Raw genomic sequence first — 18,994 nt, forward strand, 5'->3', positions numbered from 1 at the left:
TGCCCTGTACAAAGAGTTCAATCTTCAGGTCCTCTGGTTCTTGTCACGCAGAAAGAGCTGGGGCTGCAGGACTTCTGGGAACATTGAGGGACATAGATACAGCCACACATCCCCAAGAACATGCAAAGCAGGGACTGGGGAGTACCTGCAGGAAGTGAGCCGTGATGGTCAGCACAGCTGCAGAGGTACCCACAGCCCAGGACAACTGGGCACCCCAGGGTAGGTTGTGTCGGCTGAAGGCAGGTGTGACCACCTCAGAGCCACCTCCTGCCACCAGGTGGGCTCCCAGGAGACCGGGAGGCCCAGCTGGCTCCAAGGCCCCTTCCTGTGAGCGTCTGTCTGTCAGCGCCAACACCAGCTGCCGTGGTGTCCCCATGTTCCCAGGCCTTTTGGAGGGCAGGGTGCCCACAGGATGGAGCTCCTGGGTCATGAGCTGAGGCCCTGCACCGCCTGGTACCCACCCCACCCAGAAGAAAGGCAGGCCTCCTGGGGGCTGGTCCTCACCCAGCCCAGGGCTGCTGCTGAGCCACCCAGGTCCAGGCCATGGACAGAAGAAAGGCTGGTCTAGGCGCCAGACAGAGGTTGGCAGGTTGTGTTGTAAGGGCCAGAGTCTGGAGGAAGAGGGGGGTGCTGGCAGGGTCAGAGGGGAGAGCAGTGTAGGGGGAGGACATGGAAGAGAGGGTTTCTGGGTGTGGCCACATCCACTCTGGAGGTGACCCGCATTGGTGGACGCCAAGCGGGGAGACAGACGGGCACCTGGTGGCATGGGGTGCATGTTGCTGGGCGTGGGCCCTGGAGGGCAGGGTCAAGTTGAGCATGGGGTCAGAATCAAGGGTGGATGGACACAGCCCTGGGACTCTGGGACAGAAGGCCCGTGGGGACATGGTGAGGGGGGAGCACCCTGGGAATGGTGGACATTCGGGGAGGACAGCAGGGATCTCCACTCAGTGTCACTCAACAACCCATGGGGGCGGGAGAGAACACAGACAGTCCAGGGGAGCAGGGATGAGGGGCTTGGAGGTCAGGCTATGGTGGGGACCCTGAGGTCAGGAAGGGTGTCCTGGGAAGGGGGGCACCATACCCCCCTGGTTTTTGTGAGTTGCAGGACAAGTGACATTTCAGAAAGTTCGCAGAAGCCCGGTTTTGCAGAAATTTTCATACACAAAGGCCTGCAAGGCAGTTCCATGTCAACAGGGCTGCCTCATGGTTACTGCACTCCGGGAGCTGGATGGCCAGTCCTACCCACCCTGCCCCAAGTCCCCACCTACAGGCCCCACACGCAGCCACACAGCAGAAGGAAGCAGGGACCCTCACGGCCTGCTCCCCCCGTTCTTGCATCTAGGAAGCCTGGCCAGCACCAGCACCCCAGTACCAGAACAAAAACCCCGATTCCCAGTGGCGGGGGACGAGGCCTGAAACAGCACGAAGCGGTGGTTTTCTCTTTGGAAGACCGTCCCCCATGTCCCAGCACACGTGATGTAAACCAGAGACTGGAGGGCCCTCCGAGTCTCATTCGGGAGCTGGGGTAGCAGGCAGCACTCTGCTGCATGAGGGCCCTTGCAAGGGCTGGGTGGGGACAGGCTCTCCAAGGAGGGGCCCTGGGGCCCTGAGAGGACGAGGTGTGAGGAAGGGCAGTCCCTGCCCAGGGGGCTGGAGCCCATGCAAACTGGCTGCACCCACAGCCCGGCCAGGCCGGCGAAGGAGCACTGGTCAGCACCGAGAGTTCTGGTTTAACTTCTCCCCCAAGAGGGGATGTTAGTTGTTACAGCCTTATTTGGGGAACAGTTTGGCAACGTCTAATTCTGTCTTTTTCTACGGTGGTAAAACATACATAAAATTTTACCGTTTTAACCATTTTAAGTGCACAGCTCAGTGGCATTAAGTACTTTCATAATGTCGTGCGACCATCATCCCAACCATCCTTCTCGAGAGCTTTCGCATCGTCCCAATCTAAACCCGTCCCCATTAACACTCATTGCCCATCACCCCTCCCCCAGTCCCGGCACCACCATCTACTTCCTGTCTCTGTAGAGACCTGACTCCTCCAGGAACCTCATACAAGGTATGACAATTAAGTTCACGAACTCACCCTAGAAAAAGTGCTACATACCTCATTGCTGAATATCACTACGGTCACCTTCGAAGTCCTCCCCTTGGGAAGCTATGCACCGATGCCAGCGCCTAGTCCACCCTTCGTGTGTAGGGAAAGTGTTCCAATACAGTTATTTGTTTACTGGCTAAAAACTCCCTCACAGACAGTGCCATGTGAGCTGGTGTATTGTTATGATGTAAGAGCCATGAATTGTTGGTGAAAAGTTCAGGTCATCTAACTTTTTCACACAGCCTTTTCAGCACTTCCAAATAGTAAACTTGGTTAACTGTCCAGTTGGTACAAATTCATAATGAATAAATCCCTCTGATATCAAAAAAGGTTACAACAATGTTGCAACAAGTCCACGAACTTATTGTCAGACCTCGTATGAGTGGATCACACAGGTTTGTCCCTCTGTAACTGCCTGTTTCCCCAAGCATAACGCCCTCAAGGTCCATGCGTGCCTAGCAGGTGTCAGGGTGACCATCCTCCTTAAGGCTGAGTGACGTCCCAGTGTGTGGGTGGACCAGTTGGCTCACCCATCACCCGCTGTGGACACTTGGTGGCTTCCCCGTCTTGGCTATGGTGAAGCATACCGCTGTGAGCGTGGGGGCGCCAATATCTATTTAAGTCCATTTCACTTCTAGGACACAAACCAGAGGGGACTGCTGGGTCACACGGTCATTTTGTGCTAAGTGTTTTGAGGACGCTCCACTGTCTTCCATGGGGGCTGCAGCATTTTACACTCACAGCAGCAGCGCACAGGATCTGGTTTAAACTTTTGACTAAAAACTCACTTAAGAGGGGTTTTCCCACAAACAGGGCTGTCTCACCCAACAGTGCCCCAGGCCCACTGTGCGCAGGGGACAAGCGTGTGCCTTCACCGGCTCACTGGCTCGCTCGCTCGCTGAGCCAACTCTGGGGCAGTGACACTTCCTAAGACTGAAACGTGGACGTTACCGAGAACGAAGTTAGACCTGCACGACGGCGCAGGAGTATCGCCGCAGCGCCAATGCAGACAAGGGGCGGATGTACAGAGTACAAAAGCTCTTACAAAAGCACAACAAAAGGGCAAACGACCCACAGAGAGGAGGAAGGAGGCTGGCAAAGGCCGCTCACACACAGGCCCTCGGGCCCCACAGCCTCAGGTGGGCTGGTCCGCTTCTGCACCTGGAGCCCAGCTGAGCTCCCCAGAAGGCTCCAGTTCCACAGAAGAGTTGCAGCACTTCAGGGGGACCCCCTGCCACTAACTCGCGGAACTTCCCGTGTGCCCATAATTTCTGGCCGTCCGGTGAGAATGAGTTGGGGCATCAAGTCACAAAGCCTCAGGGAGTGTCTCCTCCCCAGCGAGGGGCTATCCCCAGGGTCCACTCACCCGCTGCCCACCTGATGCCCCCGAGACTGTCATCCCGTCATCCTGGGAATCCTCTTACCATCGGCAGCCACGCATCACACCCGCTCACCTGCGTGGCTGGTTCCTCGAATCTAGACCATCCCTGTCCTCCTTTCTTACAACTTTTTGTGGTAAAACACACACCATATTCCCGACTAACCTGGATAGTGGCATCTTCCTGCACACATTTCAACTCTGTAACTTTTATACGAAAGACAAATAAACACAGATGAAAGCCAGAAAAAAAAACCCCATAAAATTGACTATTTCAACCTTCTTGTGCACAAATTGGTGGCAGGCAGCACAGGCACATGTCAAGTCGCCCTCACCTCTGATTCCAGAACATTTGATCCCTGTCCCGCCCCATCCCCTGCGGCAGCCCCTGGACAGTGTTACAGCCGTGCAGTCATCCACGGGCGGCCTCGGGGCCTGGCTCCCTCCAGCAGCATGCTTTCCAGACTCACGCACGCCGTGGCAGACGGGGCCTGCGCTCCTTTTCAGGCTGAGTAACGTTCCACGTGGGGCAGAGAACATCGGTTCACGCATTCACCCACTGATGGACACTTGGGCTCGTTACAGCTTTGGGCAACTGTGAATATAGCTGCTGTGAGCGTTGGTGTACAGGTTTTGGTCCAAGTCCCTGTTCCCATTCTTTTGGAAGGGTGACTTACTGGGTCACATGATGACTCTGCATAGCCTTCTGTGGGGCTGCCCCACTTCACATTCCCAGCAGCAGTGCCCAGCTGGAGGCCAGGCATGGAGCTGACCACATAGGCCAAGAAGGGGCCCTAGCCAGGCTCAGCTCCCCACAACACCATAGGGCCCTGGTAGGCACGGAGGGCATTTATGGGTTTGTAAAAAATGCAGCAGCACCTCGCTGGCCCTGTGACAACACTGACATCTGCCGTTTTCTGCTAGGCACACGGGGACGTGAGGGGCGTGCCTCTGTGGCCCCCAAATGCGCTATGTGTCATGTGGGAGGGAAAACTAAGAGGCCTTTTGTTTCCAGGGCCGACCTGCCTGTGCTGCCGCGTGTCTGTCCTAGTGGGAGTTGGAGCTCTGCAGTGGCAGCTGGCCAGGCAGCCCCAACGCCCTGCCCACCTCGCAGACATCATGGCCCAGAGCGGGGGCAGAGGGGCACCCATATGTGCCCTGAGGGCCCTGCCAGCGGCCCGCGGCCCTGCTCGGGCTCCAGCTATGCCCAAGGCCCACGCACCAGGCCACAGCACACAGAGGCTTGCAGGGCAGCAGGCGGCCCAAAGCACTTCCGTTAAGAACTTCTCCAGCAATGGAGAGCCGAGGCGTGGACGGCTGCCGGAGCCAGCTCTGCAGGAGGTGAGGGCTCGAGTTCCCCGCACACCCTGAGCACTGGTCACCTTTCTCGGTGGCCTGGGACGGCTGCCAGCTCGGCTTTCTCTGCTGTCGGAGCCTTATCTAGCTTCCTGCCGATCAGGAGAGGGCAGAGGCGCCTTCTCAGTGTCCCTGCCGGCCAGCACATGGGGCCATGGTGGCTCCTGCAGGAGGTGAGGGGTAGTCAGGGGCTTCATCCCCCAGGCCAGGACCCCTTGGAAGGGCAAAAGGAGAGGGGGCTGGCTCGCTCTGAGCCCGCCTCCCAGCCCCAGCCACGGGACCAGGCAAGGAGGGCGAGGGGCCAGTCCGAGGGCGGTGGTGGTGGGCGCTAGAGTCAGAGGCCTATTCAGCCCGGGCACCTGCAGAGTGCCGTGTATCCGTGGGGGGCAAGGCTCCGAAAGGGCTGTGCAGACAAAGCTGGAAAACACCACAACCTCGCCAGCCAGCAGCAAGGCCATTATACACAGGGGCCGTCGCCCATTCTGGTCCCAGCCATCAGGACACCCCCGTCCTCAGGCCTGCATCCTCTGACCTGGTGACTCAAGAGGCCCCAGAGGTCACCCAATGCCCCTCCACCTCCAGCCCAGCAGCCCCAGGCTTGTAGGCACACCTCACCAACAGCTGCAGGGGAACCCCACACTGTCCCCAGCAGGTGAGGGCTGATAGGGGTCTTCCTGGCAGAAAAGAGTACCTGCCTAGGGCTTTCCCATGAGTGAGGGCCTCCTGGCAAGAGGGACTTCATTACAGCAGAGGCAGCACAGGCCCTCACAGGGAAGCTTGGTGCAGGGGACAGCAGCCGGCCGCAGGGGCAAGGGTGCAAGCTGGGGAGCCCCAAAAGCACCTTGTGACCCTCCAGCAAGGCCTGTGGCCTGGGCCTGCCGCAGTGGACGTCAGGGATTGAGCGACGGTCCCAGGCGGCCGTGCTCCAGGTGGGAAGCTGTGGTTCAGGTGACTCTGTTAGGAGAGGCGGGCCTGGCAAGCCGCCAGCCCTGGGGTCTGCCCGGATGGGGTGTGGGCGATAGCCTTCCTTGGGCTTCTTTGCCAACCATCTCCTGTCCCGCCCCCAATGTCCCATGGGGCAGGAGCAGGGTGGGGAGGGGTGCAGGCACCCCTTTTCCCGGCTCTATTAACATCCTGCTTTCCCGAGGGTTCAGAGAGCACACCTGGCCTCATCCCCGGTTCAGCCTGTCCAGGCATGTCTCCAGCCCGGGCAGCACAGTCCTCAGCGATGGGCTTTCACGAGTAATGGGTCAGCGGAGGAGCGGGGCCCACAGCTGACCACAGAGAGCCTGTGAGGCGTGTGGCTAGCCAGCAGAGCCACCATAGGGACACCTACGATGCATGGGCAGACTTGAGGGAGGGACAAAACTGGCCCCTCCTGGGTGTGGGGCGTGGTCATCTGGGGGGACATTAGGTGACCCCGTTTGTCAGATACTGAGGGGTGAAGGGAGGCATGGCAGCCCCAGGGGCAGCAGGCGGGTGGGAGGGGAGCAGACAGAGCTGGCAGGGCGCAGGGTGGGCTCCAGGAATCTCTGACGTCCTACACCACTTGGGCCACAAGGGCCCCGACCCAGCGCCAAGTCCCAGGCTCGGTGGACACTCTCACGGGGGCCCCTCCCAGCACACACGGCTACAGGCCCACTGTGCGCCGGGCTCTGCTGGCCACAGGCTCAATGTGGGAGAGATCATGACACTGCCCATGGGTGCCAGATCTGGGGGTTGGAGGGCACAGACACATGTGACCTCAAAGCACCCTTGAGGGGAGCAGAAGGGTGCACTGCTCCGGGTGGACATCCCCCGAAATGCTGGGGGACAGTGGGTGCTGCAGACTGAATTCTGTGTCCCCCAAATCCATATACTGAAACCTAACCCCAAGGGGATAGATCAGGAGTGTGAAGCCCCCACAAATGGGATCAATGCCTTACAGCAGGCCAGGGGGCTCCCTGTCCCCTTCCGCTGTGTGTATGAACCCAAAGCAGGCCCTCACCAGACACGGGACTGCCAGCACCTTGACTGTGGACTTCCCACCTCCAAGCCAAGGGATAAATGCCTGTTTAAGCCACAGAGACCCCGACAGGGGAGGGGCACGCCTGTCAAGATTCTCCTCCGCCCCACAGCAGGCAGACACCGCAGGACTGGGCGCTGCAGGCGCAGCCCCTTCAGGAAGGCTGAAGGACAGGGAGGCAGAGAAGGAACACGCAACGTCCGGCCAGACCCCAGATGAGAATTCTCCCGAAACGGGAAAAACACAAACGCTCGTATTTGGCAAACAGAGTCCCAAGAAGGATGAAACAGCATTGACAACAAAGTCACCGCCACACGCACCGAATCCAGAGAAAGCCCAGGAACCAGGAAGAACACGTTACCCCCAGGAACCACGAGCAGGCTGAGTGCAAACCCCTCAAAACCATCAGAGGCTACAGGACAGAATCGTCAAAGTGCAGAGGGCACAAACCGCCAACCTGGGCACCACCTCCACTGCCGGCCCCGCATGAGAACACCTGGGCGCAGCTGCGGGGGCCGGGCCCATTGTGAGGGGGGGCCTGAAACCAGGCAGGAGAGGGGTGCAGGGTCCTGCGTTCCAGGGTCCTCGCCATGCTTGGAGGCGGACATACCGGTTTTCCTTCAGTGTCAGGAAGTCTCACTTTTTAAGCAAACTGGTAACATAAATGAACCAGAAATCAGATTTCTTGGAGCGGTTAATAAAACTCAATCAGCCTCCATCAATTTGCAAGAAAGAAATGACCAAAAATAGCAAAGGAAAAGCATAACAGAGTAGACGGGGCGACAGAAATAAGTGCACACAGTTCAGTCATCGCAGAATCTGAAACCAGCCCGTTACAGGCTGGTCTAGGCTTCACAACGCTGCTCCGGAGGCCGGCAAGGCTGTCACCGCGGGCTGGGCAGGGACACAGCTGGCACCGACATGGTGTCAGGATGTGCTTAAGGCGAAAGCAGGATTCAAGTAGAGATGACAAGCGATAAGAGGGCAGGTCACCTGGAAGCTGGCCACCTCCGGGATGTTGTGGGACAGACGGGAGCCCGGCAGGTCTCGGGTGGGCCAGGGTTCCGGTGTCCCAGCTGGGCAGGTGGCCGCAGTGCCATTGGGGCATGGGGTCCAGAGAGCCGCGGCTGGCCCAGCTGGCAGGGGGCAGGTCACCAGAGCCTGCACAGGGGAAACCACGCAGCACAGCGGTCCTCCGCCTCCGCGGCCTCCTCTGGGAAAGGACGCACCCCTGAAGGGAAATGTCCAGGAGCCCCGCCTCCTTTCTCCCGGGGATTCTTGAGCCCCTGCCCAGCCCACTTCCCTGCTGAAACCACCCTGCAGTCCGCCCCTGCCCCCAGGAGATGACACATTTGAACCACCAATCAGAACACGTCCCACCTCCTCTAGCACCAGACCCACCATCTGTCACCCCACGCCAGCCCCAGCCCAGTGCCCACTCGCCCTCCCTCCCAGTTCCACCTGGGAACACCCGGGGCACCGGCTACTCTGCGGATACAGCCCCAAAGAACTCCCGGCACCAAGTGCCCACCCAGGTCCACGGCAGGGGCGTCCAAGCCCCCGGCCTTCCTCCACTAGCTGGGCCATCGCCTCACATTCCTCCCACCTCCGCCCCACGCTCACACTGCTGAGAAACAGGTGAGCAGAGGGGGACAGATGCACGCTCCCTCCTCCTGGATGCACCCCACAGCACCTGGCCCCCATCACGGCACAAAACACAGACCCCAAGCCCCTCCAGTCACCCCGCTCCACTCCTCTCCCAGACAGCCGCCCACGCCATCCCCCTCCTCACCACCTCTCTCTCGGCCACACCCCACCGGGCCGTGCACCCCACCAGAGGAACACCTGGGGTGGTCCCAACATCGGAGCCCATGCTCCCCACAAGCTGCGGTGCCCGAAGCTGGCCCTTCTGGAAAGCTTGGGTCTCAGGCCCAGCCTGTCAGCCGTCTCGCCCTTGGCCAAGTGCACCTTGGAGCCCAGGGCCGAGCGCCTGGTGTCCTCAGCGATATCACTACCCTCGGGCCCACCCCAAGCAGGCGCTCACATGTGCCAGGGCTGTCACCAGGTGAGGGACAGGGTCACACCGAGGTTGGGCCAGAGGCCACGTCCCACGACCCCCATGGGCACAACAGTCGCCTCTCAGGGCCCTAGCTTTCCCAGCATAAAGCCCGAATCGTGGCCTGGTGCTGCCCACGGGTGCTGGGTGTCTGAGCAGCTGGAAGAGACTAGGAGGCACCGCTGCATCGTCTGGGGTCCTGCCTCACAGCCTGTCCTCTCTGGAGGGGCCGCTGCTGCGGCTGGAGCTGCCTCTTGCCAGGTGCCGAGTGGACACGCAGACGCCGGGGCGCTTGCCTCCCTCTGGACTGGCTTGCCCTCCCGCACAGGTTCCCGCCCTGTTTGGAGTGCCCAAGGCTCGCCAGTCGCTGGGGCTGCAGGGATAGGGAGGAGCGGCAGGTGTGTGTCCCAGCTGTGCCCCAAACAAAGGGCTGTGAGCACCTTGCCCAGCCACTGTGAGATGGCCTCAGAGTGGCGCCAGGTCTGAGCACCTGAGTGCTGTGTGGACACTTGCCTAGCACCACGGCGACCCCCCAGAGCATGCTCAGGACCTCAGCCCTGATGCACTGCACTGCAGAGGCTGGGCCCAGGGGTCCACATGCCCCCCTCGGCATTGGCCCGTCCAGACCCCTGGAGCAGCAGACAGGGGATAGCAGGCCTGCCCTGGTTCCAGGGGCTTCTTGTCCAGGCAGGGAAGGCGACAGCTCCAGGGGGCAAATCTTCAACAACAGAGTAAGTGTCCATCGGGCACAGAGTGTGAGGGGGTGAGCGCAGGTGGGGGCGGTCCCTGCAAACCATGGCGTCACCGGCCACCCTACCCACAAGCTGTTCCTTGCCGGGGGCGGGCCGGAGCCTGGGGCCTGGGGCAACACAGGAGACGGCCTGTTTGCACCCCGGCCCAGCCTCGTCTACTGTGAAGCTTAAGGGCCGACCCCGAACGAAGTCACCTCCACAGCAGCAAACGCACCTGCACTCCAGGCGGCTCTGTGTCCAGGTGACAGCCAAGCCCCTCTTTCTAGGTCAGTGACAAGCAAATTGGGGCTTTGACCATGTTTCCCACAGTGGCAGACCACCATCTTCACTGTCCTCTTAAAGTTAAGCATACGAGGAAGGCCACAGGGGCTCTCCTAAGGGTCCCGTCCAGCACGTGCCTTTTCCATCCCTCAGACAAGCAGCTCACTGGACCCCTAAGCGCACTGCTGCCCACTGAGCTCTCGCTCACACGAAGGCCTGTGGCCCCGGCACCGCTCCTGTGTCAGGCACAGGGCACATGGGCAGCGTCCCCGCTTTCCACTGACTGTGAGACCAGGGAAACAGCAGTTTCCTGTGTCCACGAGACGGCGGCTGCTGGTGGCAGCTGTCCCCCTCCCCCCGTGGGGCTCCCATGGTGGCACAGGATGGAATGTCGGCTTGTCCAGGGCCCAAGTGCTAAGCAGGGCAGCCGTGTCCCAAGGCCCCGGGGATGGGGGGCTGTTTTCCAACAGCCGTCATCGCCCTTCCCAGAGAACTATTCTCCAGGAGGCAAAGTATAAACAAGGGAAAGCAGGCGTGGACATTCTCTCGCTCAGGGCCAGGCAGGGCCAGGCCACGTGTGCCTGGCCTTGGGGCCTCACTGGGGGGAGGGCACGGGTCCCCTCATGGACTTGCTCCCCGTCTATGCTACAGAACAACCTTCACAGCACCCTGAGCCAGGCCACGGGGGACTCAGCACGGCCGCTCCCAACCTGGGTTCCTGATAAACGTCTGAGCCTTCAGTGACCTGGCAGAGCCGGCGGTGCTCTGGAACCCACAGGCAGGTCCCACCTATTCATTCCTCCAGGCGCAATGCGGGGGAAGGGGCAAAAGACAGTCCTAGCCCAGACCCCGACAGGCAGGACCTCACGTCCCCTGTGGGACCTGCAGCAGGCACCTCTGTCAGCTGGGCACAGAACCAGGTGGCAGCCTACAAGGCCAGCACGAGACCCATGCGCAACGCGCTACCAGCCGAGAGCTGGGACCCCAAGTCCCTCAGCACCTGAGCACAGCCCCGCCACCTGCCGGGGCCAAGGGGCAGTCCTTGGTCTGTGATGACCAGCACAGACACATGCCTCTGCTGCCACTACCAGACCCTCAGCCGTGCTAGTATTGTCGTCCCTCCCAGCGCTCGCTCTGAGTGGGGCAGCGCTTAGCACCAGAGTGTGGTCCCAGCTGCCAGCTCAGCCCCCACCCCCAGCTCTTCCCTCAGGGCCCCCAAGGCTGGATTTCACTTGGAAAGTAAATGCTGCCTGCAAATGAGCCCCACACGCTCACCTGGACGCCGCGTGGTTTGTGAGCACACCCCAGGGCCAAGCCAGAGAGGAGGGCAGCAATTCGGGGCATGGTGACCGTCAATCTCCATTAGCTCCAAAGTGCGATAACTTTAATAACTTACGTTGCAATGGGTTCCAGCCCAAGCGGGACCCGTGCTCCCGGAATGGGGATGAGTGTGGCCAGCGTGGGGACCCTGGCCAGGAACAGACAGCAATGTCGTGGCCGAGGGGTAGGTCACGAGAGTTCAAAACCCAGACAGGTCTTCACATCCAAAGCTTGCCTACCCCAGCTGGAGTGAGCAGAGAGCCCCTGGGCTATCGCAGGGTGAGGAAGGGCCAACACCCCACTCTGTTGCTAGGCAGCGCCTCGGAGCATGTGCAAGTGACCAGTGCCCGGCGAGCACCTCTGCACCACTCAGGTGAAGAAACCAAATGCCCTCACCAGGGAGCATGGGCGCACAAAAACATCTCCCACCGCTTCCAGGCATCCCGTCCAGGGGACCCGTCTTGGCTGACCTCGCAGGAGACCCATGGCCGCAGCCCTGATGTCCGTCCGTGGGCGGGAAGCACCGTGCCAGCGGCAGCGCGGGGAGCAGCCTTCTGAGAAGTGCTTGCCTCCCAGCCTGCAGAGCACAGAAGCGGGTGCGTCCCCCAGGGACAGGCCGAGGGTCAGTGCCTGCTGAGGACTTACAGCACAAAGCATTGTTACGAGGACTGCGGGCCTCACAGATACTGACTTGCCAAGGCCCTTGGACTGAGGACACATCCACGCTGCCCACCTCTAGGCAGGAGGAACCCGGCCTCTGCATGCTATTTTTAGGGTTAGGGCCACCTTTCAGTGCCACTGTCGAGCGACCCACCAGAGCCGACCATGCACGGGCAACTGGGCCAGTCGCTCACACACTGTCCATTCTCACGGCCGGGAGCACACACTGTGCTCAGCACCAGTAGGAATGACAACAGAGTGAACCAGGCCAGCAGCTCAGAGTCCCAGACTGGACGAGACCCGGTTGTGCCAGACGCGGTGGGGCAGCAGGGCCGTGGAGGGGTGTGCCCTGTCCCGCCAGCACCTGAGCACCCCTATCTCTGCGATGGGTCGCTCTGGCCATGCCACGGAACGCCAGGCTCCTGAAGGACCCTCGAGGTCTGCCCTGCTGCTTCCAAGCCCATCACAGGGTCAGAGCACCCTGCACCCTTCTCCTGACGGCAGAGAAGCTGTCTGGAACGGCTGCCTCACCCCCACTTGCACCCCCTCCACCCTCCCAGGATACGACGCCAGGCATGCTGGGGAGAGGGGGCCAGCCGGTTTAGAGCCCAGATCCGAGAAGAGATGAGTACACAGAAGGGCCACACAAGGGCCCCCCATCTCCCAGGTCACAAAATATCAGAGGATATCACAGGCCTGCTGGACCAACGCCCCTACTCCAGCCTCTGCACAAATGCCAACTCAAAAAGATGAGGTGATCATGGCATGAGCCCCACGGACACTGACTGCCACTTCACTGCACAACAGAGGCACAGACAAGACCCAGCAGGACAGCCCCAGGAGTGAGGTCAGACGTTGCCGGACACTGAAAGAGCCGTTAGTGATCGGCAGGGCCACTGAAGGAGCCCCTGAAGACAGAAGGTACAGGAAGGGCCTCCAGTTCCGAGAGGCAAGAAAAAGGATGAAGCGGAAGTACAGTTTTTTGGTTAACCAACTATTAAAGGTGGAAAGCAATCGCCTCTTATGGGCTTAGAAAGAAGACAATTGAGGGTCAGCCAAGTGGAGCATTGGTTAGGAGTTGGCTTGGAACGCCAGCTCTGAGCAGCAGGGCCCCGGTTCAGATCCCACATGAGGGCCAGTGACTCTACCCTCTACAGCTAAGATGGTGAACAACAGCTCGACCTGGAGCTGGGCTGCTGTGAGTCGCTGGTGGCAATGGCGTGGGCTGCAGTGGGCTACTGTAAGCTAGTGTGAGCGACTGCCTCACCTGGGAAGAGCGCAATGATAATACCAACATGGGCCAGTGAAGCGACGTCCTCCACAACTAGACTGAAGAACAAAAGGACAGCAACTTGTCTGTTCCCCTTCCCCGATTCCCCAATAAAATCTTAAAAAAAAGAAGACAACAATTGAAACACATTAACCAAAAGCATAAAAACATGACAGGTTTGGTCAGAATGACATGCTCTAAGGTCTCTGTGTTGTTCTGGAAGAGATTAAACACGCAATCAACTTTAAAATTTAGCAGCAAACATGCATATTACAATTTACACAGTAGCCACTGAAGACAGAAATAGTGATAAGTTTCAAACTAATAGAGGGGAAAATGGAATAAGAAAAAAAAAAGCAAAATAAGGTAAGACAAAAAAGAAAAACAAACGTAGGCTGACTGTTTTAGTTAAAAAATAAAGATCGTCAGGTTGAACGTAAACAGAAATGTAGGCTCATGTCAAATAACCAAAGACATATCTAAGCAAGTAAGAATACAGAAAAGTTTCAAGAAAAAAGTTGGGAAAAGATATAACAGGCCAATACCATCCCAAAGGGAGCTTACAGTACGCTATGCTGCTCTCATGGTCCAAGTTCAGACAGAAAGCATTACCCTGACCAGGTCACCAGCCACACGCGCTAAGAAGTTCAAGCTGTCTAACTTGAACCGTGTGTGTACCTAGTGACCTTGTCTCACATGACAGAGCCGCCATCAGGTCGGAAGATTCGAACACAATCGGAAGTAGGTCAAGGGCACGACCCAAGCCTGACCTAAGTGGACAGACACAAAACATGGCACCCCAACCCCCAAACACATTCCTTTCAGTACAAGCAGAACTCGTGGGAAAAGCGTCCCATAATTGAGCTGTGAGGCGAGTCCCACACTGACCATGTACCTGAGTGAGAACAAATGATGGGAAAAAAAAGAAGAAACGAATTTGACAATGGAAGCATTGCTAGAAAAAATCGTATGTTTGGAATATTAAGAAACTTTGAAATATCCCATCATGTTAAAGAAAGAATAACAGAAGATTTAAAAAATAACTGAACAAGAGCCGGCCGAGTGGTGCGATGGTTAAGAGCTGGCTTGTGACGCCAGAGGGCCCCGGTTCGGATCCTACATATGAGAAGCCACAGAAGCCAGTGACTGATCTGCCTCGTCTGGGAAGAGCACAGTGATGATGCCAACTTGGGCCAGTGAAGCAACATCCTCCACAACTAGACCGAAGAACAAAACAACAAACAAACGACAGCAACTTGTCTGTTCCCCTTCCCCCATTTCCCCAGCGCTGTTCCCATCCCCCATTCCCCAATAAAAATCTTAAAAAAAAACCCAAAACTGAACGATTCTACACAAAAGCTTGTGAGATGCAGCTAAAGCATTATTTTGCAGCTACAAATGCATACGTGAAAGGAAAGGAGGAAAAAAATGAGCTGTGTGCTTAAGAAATTAGAACAAGAACAGCAAAGTAACCCTAAGGAATGTAAACAGACAGGAATACAGATGAGAGCTAATTTCATTTGAAAACCCTGAAGAGACCTTGGTGACAGATCAGTGTGCGTGTCCCCCTGCACGAGGTCAACAAAAATGGAGGGGACAGTGCCACAGATCATTCAGACATTTCAAAAATAAGACTAACATGAACACCTTTATGCCAAATCTGGACAAAATGGACAAGTTCCCAGAAAAAATGTAGTTCCAAAATTAACCCAAAGGGACAAAGAAAGTGTCCTGCAACCATCACAGGGGCTGAACCAGGGTGTGAACTTCCCATAGGTGACCCCAGCTCAGGCTGTTGTGGGATAGTTCTCCCAAACATCCCAGAAACATTCCAGTTTTACGCCAACGGGCAGTGAAAAAGGAGGCAGTCCTCGGCTTTCTCCACAAGGTATCTTGGCCTGAAGCCCGTAAAGACGTAGCGGAGGAGAGTGCAGAGCCCAGACATGGGCACAGGGGCCACCCAGACACCCAGAGTGCAAGGCCGCCGCATACAGGGCACTGGGCTGTCCTTCCCAGAGGGCGCAGCCTCCACTAGCAGGTTCTTGCATGTGTTCACCACACAGGGGAAGCAGCACGCGATGCCCTTAACCCAAAGTGTTTGGTTATATTCAACACCCACTCACAGTAAGCACAAGTAAAACCTAAGGAGAGGCCATCGCACGCCCGTTAGAATGGCTACAATTAGGGCCGGCCGAGTGGCACGTTGGTTAAGAACTGGCTTGGGATGCCAGAGGGCCCCGGTTCGGATCCCACATATGAGGGCCAGTGACACTGCCCTCTGCAGCTAAGATGCTGAACAACAGCTCAACCTGGAGCTGGGCTGCCCGTGAGTGGCTGGCGATGGCATAGGCTGCAGTCCCTGCTGCAGTGGGTTGCCGTGGGCTACCGTGTGTAGCCAGCAGCCACCGTGAGCGGCCGTCCAGAAGCCGGCGACTGATCTGCCTCGCCCGGGAAGAGTACAATGATGGTGCCAACTTGGGCCAGTGAAGCAACGTCCTCCACAACTAGACTGAAGAACAAAACAACAAACAAACGACAGCAACTTGTCTGTCCCCCTTCCCCCGATTCCCCAGCGCTGTTCCCATCCCCCAATTCCCCAATTTAAAAAAAAAAGAATGGCTAAAATTAAAAACAATGACACGAAGGGTAACAGGGGTTGGCAGTGGAAGGTGGTGCCACCACTTAAGAAAACTGACAGTTTTTTATAAAGCTGATACTCACCCACCTCCCCGTGACCAGTTATTACCAAAGAAAAGTGAAAAAACATGTCCCTACAGCCTGTACCGAATGGTCACAGCGGCTCTGACCTGGAAACAACCCAAACGCCTACCAGCAGGAGCAGGTTTAAACAGTGTGGCTTGTTCCTCCAAGGGCACAGCCAGCAACAAGAAAAGCAAAAGCTCGCAGGCTGAGCGGAGGATGCAGGCCCAGGAGCCCCGCATCCCCGGCAACACGGGTGGCAGGGCCTGCTTGGTGTAGCTGCCTGCACGCAGCTGCCACTGCAGACCCTTCCACAAGTGTAAGCCGGCCCTCCACGGCCTCCCTCACAGGGCCACGGAGCTAACAAGGAGGCTGGAAGAGAGTGGCGGGGACGGTGGCATGTGCACAGGTATCCAGCCTCAGACACGGTAACAACAGGAGAACAAGCGGAAGTGCCAGGGGCTAAAGGCCCCAGACCCTGCTGGAGCCTGGGGACACGGCAGTGGGCACGGACAGGGAAGGGTGGCCCGCCCGGGATGCGGCTCGGCTCAGGGTCAGTGGGGAGGAGGAGGGCTGTGTCACCTCAAGGAAATCCACAAAACGGAGCCCTCCTTCATCACCACCCTGGAGCCTGGGACGAGCTCCCTACCACCCCGGAGACGAAAGAGCAAGAAAGAGGACAGAGGCTAATGCCGTGTGGAGCCGAGAAACACGCACTGTAGGAAGAGGGGGTTTCAACATATGTGGCCGAAGATGAGTGACCGTAAAGAAGCTACTGAGACTCAGGTGCGGGGGAAGGAGAAAGAAAACCGGCAGAGGAAAGAAAGAGGAATTTCGCTGATGAGGAAGCACAAGTGGTCTACATTAGCAATCAGAGAAATTCAAATTAAAACCACAACACCACTTCACACCCACCAGATTGGCAGAAATTAAGTCAGGCAGTGTCGGTAAGAATGCCGGTGGGGGCCGGAGCTGACACAGCGCTCTGGGGAGCTGCCGATAGTAACGCTGAGCACACCCCCCCCAAACCCCACGCTAGCACGTGCTCACGACAGGCCCGCCCGCCCACAGGAGACACGCACAGACGGGGACAGGGCCTGAATGCCAACAGCAGCACGGTCCCAACCGGCTAAAACCTGGGATAAGCCAAAGGTCCCCTGACAGGGCAGCGATGGGGCACCAGGCAGCAGTGGCAGCCATCAGCACAGATGCCACTCAGAAATGTCGAGATTGGGCAAAACCGAGAGCAGAGACACTATAACCCCTTTCATAGATCTCCACACGAGCCTGGCAAGGACGGGCGTTCGGAAGGGACAAGGAGCGGCCCCGGCAGAAACTGTTCTGTACCGCGTGCCATCAGCTCTGCACCCGCCCTGCCTGACAGCAGCTCCCCGACACCCAGTGCTGTCCAGCCCACACCCCACATCCCACCCCACGACCTCCCCGCACACACACCAGAGTGGGCTTCCAGCAGCTCCACAAGGGGTACGGGGGGGGGGTGCTGTCACGGCTCCTCAGGGTGGCCTCTCCGGCCACCTCCCCGCTCCTGGCTAAGACTTCAGCCGTCTTTCACAGCTCCAGGAAGCCGCTGAAGAGGGACAGCCAAAGCAGGGTACACGCCACAGTCTGGGGGGCAGCTGGCCAGGAGGAGAGCAAGCGGACTTGGGGAGCTCTAACGGAAGGCAGCCAGGGCAAGCGGTCCCGAGGGTGCTGGTGGTGGTGACAGTGCAGAGCGAGGAGACACGAGACGCCTGGGGGGAGCGGGGGCGGGTCCCCTGACTGGGACCTGGCAATGGGGCAACTGCCAAGGCAGGAAAGGGGGAGGGGGCCGGGCCTGGGGCGATACTCCTGAGCTTGGCCTTCAGGTCCACACAGGTGTGGGCGCTGTGCTGCGCGCCCACCCTTTCCACTCAGTACGGCCAATGCCCTCAGCTCTCAGCCCTGCGCTCTGGGAGGGCAACCCCGCTGTCCATACCCTCTGCGTCCCCAACACCTCACTCGGTGACACCTGTTGGAGGAGCCGTGGCAGAGTGCATGGCCCCCTCAGTGCACAGCCACTTCCTGTGCCTGGATGGCACTCCTGGGGTCCCCACCACAGGTGTCCCCAGAGAGAGCTCTTCCCTGCGGCCTGTTGTCTCTCGAGAACCAGGCCCTATCGCCCTATCGTTCGCTCGTGCGCCCCTCAGCCTGCGAGCTTCAGAGCTTCACAGCGGGAACCACGGAGGAGGAGAGAGACCAGCAGAGCTTCAAGCTGACAGGAGCAACAGGGAAGTTGGGAGCCTGAGTGGAGTGGGGCTGACCACAGCTCTGGCCTGTGGGTAAACCTCGCCCAGCTGCTACCACTGGGCGATGGGGCTTCCCCACCAAGTGGGAGGGCAACGTCTTCGGCAAAATTAACAGCATGATGCAAAGAGCAGTGTTCATGTACAAGCAGATGTCTCCAAACACCGAGGCACAGTGCAAACAGCACAAGGGCCGTGACCGCCGCCCAGGGCAGAGTGGGGAGCGCCGGACCCCTCCCAGGACAATGAATAAAAGCATGTGCTAGATGACGGAGTGTGATTGTGGTCCCAGGTCTGTGTGTCCTCTGGACACTGCGTGCCGTGAGGGTCACTCCCAGGCTGCTCAGACTTCACAGTTTAGCTGAACGCAAAAGGAAATCTGTGGTACCGGATGAGAGGGGAGACACCCTCGGTCAATTCCACCAGCACCACATCAGTAGGCAGGTGCAAGGATGCCGGCTGGGAGCCAACCAGGTGAGCGCGCCCGGGAGAGCTCGGGCGACGGGGACCTCGGGGACCCTCCAGGCTTCAGGGGTTACTCGCAGGGAACGAGTCTGCGTGCCGAAGGAGGGGCGCAAACGGCCTGGCCCCGAGCGCGAGATCCCGGGTGGGGCACCGGCGCGAGCTCCGGGGTGGCCCGTCCCGGATGGACGGCCCCGGGTGGGCGGCAGGTGCGCGCGGGAACAAAGCGGCCGGCCGTGCGGCGGCGTACCTGGGCACGCAGCTGGGGCTGGAGCCGTCCACCTCCCAGGTGGCGAACAGGTTCATGGGCACCGGCGTGTTGAGCGCTGCGGGCGCGCCGGCGAGGCCCAGGCGGCCCCGCTCGGCCATGGCGCCGGCCCCCCGCTCCTCG

General features: G+C 58.8%; 1 protein-coding gene across 10 annotated transcripts in view; it reads right to left on the bottom strand.

Annotated features, from left to right (window-relative positions):
* Nucleotides 1-18,988, bottom strand: part of PACS2 (phosphofurin acidic cluster sorting protein 2) — a 55,474-nt gene extending 36,486 nt beyond the window's left edge. For all 10 annotated transcript variants that reach the window (XM_019639260.1, XM_019639259.1, XM_019639258.1 and 7 more), the window contains exon 1: nucleotides 18,854-18,988. In XM_019639260.1, coding sequence (XP_019494805.1) covers nucleotides 18,854-18,972 — 119 coding nt within the window. In that variant the 5' untranslated portion in view covers nucleotides 18,973-18,988. The remainder of the gene's footprint in view (nucleotides 1-18,853) is intronic.
* Between the last annotated feature and the right edge of the window lie 6 nt (nucleotides 18,989-18,994).

Source organism: Hipposideros armiger, unplaced genomic scaffold, assembly GCF_001890085.2.
Source record: "Hipposideros armiger isolate ML-2016 unplaced genomic scaffold, ASM189008v1 scaffold_43, whole genome shotgun sequence".
NCBI lineage: Eukaryota > Metazoa > Chordata > Mammalia > Chiroptera > Hipposideridae > Hipposideros > Hipposideros armiger.